At 53.6% G+C, this 6,000-nt stretch overlaps 1 protein-coding gene across 1 annotated transcript in view; it reads left to right on the top strand.

The window, feature by feature from the left end:
• The window catches only part of mycbp2 (MYC binding protein 2), a 76,783-nt gene that overhangs the window by 19,640 nt on the left and 51,143 nt on the right, over positions 1-6,000 (top strand). Inside the window, exons 10-15 of the mRNA XM_084478887.1 lie at positions 1,005-1,209; positions 1,636-1,800; positions 2,257-2,415; positions 2,850-3,054; positions 3,626-3,771; positions 4,998-5,108. Of these exons, the coding sequence (XP_084335013.1) occupies positions 1,005-1,209; positions 1,636-1,800; positions 2,257-2,415; positions 2,850-3,054; positions 3,626-3,771; positions 4,998-5,108 (991 nt within the window). The remainder of the gene's footprint in view (positions 1-1,004; positions 1,210-1,635; positions 1,801-2,256; positions 2,416-2,849; positions 3,055-3,625; positions 3,772-4,997; positions 5,109-6,000) is intronic.

The following is a 6,000-nucleotide window of genomic DNA, read 5'->3' as shown; positions in this document are numbered from 1 at the left end:
GTGTGTGTGTGTGTGTGTGTGTGTGTGTGTGTGTGTGTGTGTGTGTGTGTGTGTGTGTGTGTGTGTGTGTGTGTGTGTGTGTGTGTGTGTGTGTGTGTGTGTGTGTGTGTGTGCGCGTGTTCACTCTCTAGGTGTGTGTGTGTGGACCATCCCTTACAGATTGCACGGTGGTGTTGAGTCCCAGGGCAGGCTCTCCAGAGCCCTTGCGCAGCCGGTGTGGGCCGGCCCTTATCTGCAGTTAATTATTTTGGCCCAGACAGGTCTCATATACATCCTACTATAGAGGAGTAGCGCACCGAGAGACTGGGCGCAAAGGTCACTTGTCGCCCGGACGAGAGCGTTCAGCATCACGCCTGCAGACCAGCCCGCTGGGCGTGAGGTGGGGGGGGGGCAAGCTGGAGGTGTGTGTGTGTGTGTGTGTGTGTGTGTGTGTGTGTGTGTGTGTGTGTGTGTGTGTGTGTGTGTGTGTGTGTGTGTGTGTGTGTGTGTGTGTGTGTGTGCGCGTGTTGAAGGATTTGATTGATGGGCAGCTTGTTCAGGCACATTGCGGTCTGATGTAAATAAATCTTGTTCAACAAGCAGCCGTGTAGAATATGTTATGACTTATAGGCCGACTACAGTGTGTTGTCGCAATCCGGTCGAGCGTAACGTAGCATAGGGTGAGCCACGTCCCCCCCGCCCGGTCCCCCCCCCCCCCCCCCCTCCTCTCTGCCTTTCTGAGTGTTTAGCCCGGTGGCTACGCCCCGGGGTTAGCCGGCCGCTCCAGGGTGCTATTAGCAATGAGGAGATACAACTGTGTATTTCACTAAAAGTGTGTATGTTGTGTATCTGGTTTGTCGTTTTTTTTTTTGTTCACAGATGTAAATCTCTCATTTCCCGGTGAGACGGTTAACGGCTGTAAGAGCTATAGCTCGCCTGCTCGGACGCCCCCTAAATCTGGTTCTCGTTCTCGCTCCCCCATCCCTCTCTCTCCCCGTCTCTCTCCGTCTGTCTCTGTGTGGTAGATCTACTACACGGGCAAGTACCAGAGCCTGGGCATAAAGCAGGGCGGGCCCTCGGCTGGGAAGTGGGTGGAGCTGCCCGTCACCAAGTCTCCAAAGATAGTCCAGTTCTCGGTCGGTCACGACGGCTCGCACGCCCTGCTGGTGGCCGAGGACGGCAGCGTCTTCTTCACCGGCTCCGCCTCCAAAGGAGAGGACGGGGAGTCCAGTAAGACCCACGAGCGCTCACACACACACACACACACACCGGCACATGCAAGCGTACAGGCGCATACACGTGTATGGGGCAATCGTTAAGGGCACATATACGCAGACGGCCACACACACACACGCGCGCACACCTACACGCACGCACGTACACACACACACACGCATGCACGCACGCACGCACAAACACACACACATGGCTATGCACGCCAAGGATACATGCGTGTGTACATACATGAAAACAAACGCACCGGATCAGACACACGCACAAACACGGCAAATGTACTCTTGCATAATTAAGTTGAATATACTTTTGAATTAAAAAAACATATTTTATTCACATAGTAGTGTATGTTGGGTGTTGACAAGAGTTGGGTGTTTGGTGTGTGTGTGTGCGTTTTGTGTGTCCCCCCCCCCCCCCGTCCAGCCAAGAGCCGCAGACAGCCAAAGCCCTACAAGCCTAAGAAGATGATGAAGCTGGAGAGCAAGACGGCGGTGCACACGGCCTGCAACAACGGCAGCAGCAGCATCGTCACCAAAGACGGAGAGCTCTACATGTTCGGGAAGGACGCCATCTACAGCGACAGCACCTGTAAGCTCCACCACACCGGCGTCCACGTCCCTCCTTCCTGGTCCACACTCGCACCGAATACCTTCCCTTTGTTAAAGGAGAGCCCGACCCTGAAACGACCTCTTCAAGGAGGAGCGTGTTTAACGGAAGCGTTATGCGTTGATCCTGCTCCAAACCCCTAGCCTGGCTTTTGCCAGACCGAGCTCAATCGTAGATCGCGCGTTGGTCTGGGGGAGGCTGCTGTCGTTTTCTTCGGCACAAGAGGCGTGGTCAACGGGCGGGAGTTAAATTGACTCTGTACGCAATTGGCTGCTTGCCGACGCTTCGTTGTTGCTGACGCTTCCCTGTCGTCATTGTGTTAAACCAGCCAATAAGCGCGCCAGGGGGGAAAAGCCAGCTTGGTGATTGGCTCCCGCAAAAAACGTATCGAAACTAGAAAGAAATGTATTGCTCTTGTATTGCCCCCCCCCCCTACAGGTCAGGTGACGGACCTGAAGGGTCACTTTGTGACTCAGGTCGCCATGGGGAAGGCCCACACGTGCGTGCTGACCAAGAGCGGCGAGGTGTGGACGTTTGGCGTCAACAACAAGGGCCAGTGTGGACGAGACACGGGGGCCATGAACCAGGCGGGGAAAGGTGAGGGGTCACGTGCGCACACACACACACACACACACACACACACACACACACACACACACACACACACACACACACACACACACACACACACACACACACACACACACACACACACACACACACACACACACACACACACACACGGAAACCATTTGATGTCACTGTTACAAGATTGCACTATTATTCATACATTGTCATTTGTTGTGACTGTCTGTCTCTCTCTGTCTCTTTGTCTCTCTTGTGTGTCTCTCTCTGTCTGTTTGTCTCTCTGTCTCTCTCTCTGTCCATCTGTCTCTCTCTGTCCATCTGTCTCTCTGTCTCTCTGTCCATCTATCTCTCTCTGTCTCTCTCTCTCTCTGTCTCTCTGTCCATCTGTCTCTCTCCATCTGTCTCTGTCTCTCGTCCGTCCCCCCCCCCCCCCCCCCCGGCAGCGTTCGGCGTGGAGAACATGGCGACGGCCATGGACGAGGACCTGGAGGACGACCTGGAGGAGAAGGAGGAGAAGAGCATGATGTGCCAGCCGGGCATGCACAAGTGGAAGCTGGAGCAGTGCATGGTGTGCACGGTGTGCGGCGACTGCACCGGCTACGGGGCCAGCTGTGTGAGCAGCGGGCGGCCCGACAGAGTGCCTGGCGGGTGGGTGACCCATCCGAGGAGTGAGAGCCCCTCTCTGAGGCCGGGGGGGGGGGGGGGGGAGAAAAAAAACCCACACACATCCCACACATAAAACAAAGAGGACGTTAACAGAGTATGTTTTTACCTTCAGCCCCGGAGTAGCGTGAGAATATTAGCAGGAAGATTAACATTCGTGGAAGTGCGTTTCTTAAAACTGCTCTGGAACAAGGCTCCGTGATGGTATTTATCTTACGGTCTTGTAGAGGATGTGCCGCGTCTTACGCCAGAGAGTCCTGATAGCAGCAAAAACACTACAAGACAACGCGCGTGACTCCCAAACAAACAGCCGGCCAGGGTGAAAACAGACACTTACAAACAAAGTCCCAACTCCCTGCCTGATGCGGTGGTGCATGCGTCCCTGTTCCTCTAAGCCGGGACAAACCTGCAGCAAAAAAGATTCTCAAAAACGAAAACCCTGCCTTTTGCATGCCTGCTCCTGCTCTGCTCGAACGGCCCTTCTGGCCCTCATGTGAACCACACAACCCTGTACTGACGGAGCCCCCCCCCCCCCCCCCACCCCCTCTCCTCCCAGGATCTGTGGCTGCGGCTCCGGCGAGTCGGGCTGCTCGGCGTGCGGCTGCTGCAAGGCCTGCGCCCGGGAGCTTGACGGCCAGGAGGCGCGGCAGAGGGGTATCTTTGACGCCGTGAAGGAGATGATCCCCCTGGACCTCCTGCTAGGTAGGTCCCCCCCCCTCACCAACCCCCCCCCCCACCTCCCCTCCCACCCTCTCTCATGGCACTGAGCGCCCCTTTTGGTCGCGTCGGTGCAATTTTTGGGGACGGGCACGTGAAGCAGGCGGTAGGAATTGAGTGAAAATCAATTGAAACTGTACAGCAGCCCGTACATTAAGTCACTGCACGTTGATTAATGGTCAGTCATTGGACATTAAATAATGAAACGATAGTGTCAGTGCATTAAGCCATACATTCCCACACTCCCTCCCTCCCTCTCTTCACTTCCTCTCCCTCCCTCCCTCCCTCCCTCCCTCCCCACCCACCCACCCAACTTGCCCTCCAAAGCAGAGACAGGACACGAGTGGGAAAAAATATAATCACTAAGAATGAGAACGCCCTTTATCAATTTATTTCCACATCCTCCCTCCTCGGTCACTGTCCCGTTTTGAAGCATGGTGGTAAAAAGTTATTATCTGACATCATTTTAAGATGGTGCCTGGTCTCAAAGCGCAGTAAATCAAACCAAACCCTGTCCCCCTTTCCGCTGTGTTACACTTGCCTACACGTCCGTAATCTAGAGTTGTCGCCTGTTTGTGATGCCTCTCAAATTTCCCCTTTTGCTCGGTGAAGTCGACCTGCCAGCGGCTCCGAACACACACAAAAAAAATCTGCTTTGATGATGACTTTGACTTTAAATTCCTCACGCTTTTTGCTCATTTTTGGACTGCAAATTTAATTTACTGATCATTTTTTTTCGTCATTACTGCTGCATCGTGTCTGCGCCACCATTCATCCATGTTTTCTGTCTGTCCTCTTGTCTGTTTTTCTTTCACCCCCCCCCCCCCCCACTTCGCCCTGTGCCTCTCCGCCCCGGCTCCACCCCCCCCCCCCCCCCCCTTCTGTGTGTGTGTGTGTGTGTGTGTGTGTGTGTGTGTGTGTGTGTGTGTGTGTGTGTGTGTGTGTGTGTGTGTGTGTGTGTGTGCGCCTGTGTGTTTCTGCGTGTGTGTGCTTGTGTTTGTGTCCGTATGCGTGTGTATGTTTGTGTGTTTCTGCGTGTGTGCATGTGCGTGTATGTTTCTGTGTTTCTGTGTGCCTGTCCATGTGCGTGTGTGTGCCTGTCCGTGTGCATGCGTGCGTGTGTGCTTGTGTTTGTGTGCCTGTCCGTGTGCATGCGCGTGTGTGTGTGTGTGTGTGTGCGTGCACCCTCCGGGCACCTCCTGTGTGTTTAGCTGTGCCTGTCCCTCCCCCTCCAGGCGTGAACATCGAGGAGCACATCCAGATCCGCCAGGAGGAGAAGCGGCAGCGCATCAACCGCCGCCACCGGCTGGAGGAGGGCCGAGGTACGAGCCACCAGGGGGCCAGGCAGTGCAGGGGGGGGGGGGGTAGGGGGGGCCGCAGGGGGGCCGCGGGAGGAGGGGGGGGTAGGGGGGCCGCAGGGGGGCTGCGGGAGGAGGGGGGGGGCGGCGGCTTACACACCTTCTCCTTCTTCACGGGCGGGTGGCTGGTTTTTTTTATTGGTTTTGAGGACACACACACACACACACACACACACACACACACACACACACACACACACACACACACACACACACACACACACACACACACACACACACACACACACACACACACACACACACACACACACACACACGCACGCAGCTATGGGCAGGGCTAGTTCGGGGGACTTGTTGTGAGCTCGGGTGGTGTCGTGCCTCGGTGACCTCCCCCTTGCTTGTGTGTGTCCTTTTTTTTTTTTTTTTTTTATGATTTGTTGCTCTGTGTGTGTGTGGGTCTGTCTGTGTGTGTGCGCGTGAGTGTATGGGTGGGAAATGAACCCCTTTTTAATTAGGATTATTATTATTATTTAGGATTATTATTATTAATTAGGATTATTATTATTATTTAGGATTATTATTATTATTAATTAGGATTATTATTATTTAGGATTATTATTATTATTAATTAGGATTATTATTATTATTATTTAGGATTATTTCCAGTGTGATTTCATCATTTGTGGCAACACCTTATGTTGTGTATGTTGCAGGACAGAGACCATTAATTGGATGACTTGCATGAAAAAGAAAATCTGGACCCACTTTTCAAACACAGAATTAGTCAACTCTCAGGCATTTTAACGCCCTTGTCAACTCAAGGGCAATTCAATCAGTTGTCGGGCAAAATACCCCTGAGCCCACGTTCATTTCCGACCCGGGTATGTGTGCTTGT

The sequence above is a fragment of the Micromesistius poutassou genome, assembly GCF_964030765.1.
Source record: "Micromesistius poutassou genome assembly, chromosome: 14".
NCBI lineage: Eukaryota > Metazoa > Chordata > Actinopteri > Gadiformes > Gadidae > Micromesistius > Micromesistius poutassou.
Note: the sequence above shows the minus strand (reverse complement) of the source record. Positions and strands in the feature narration are given on the sequence as shown.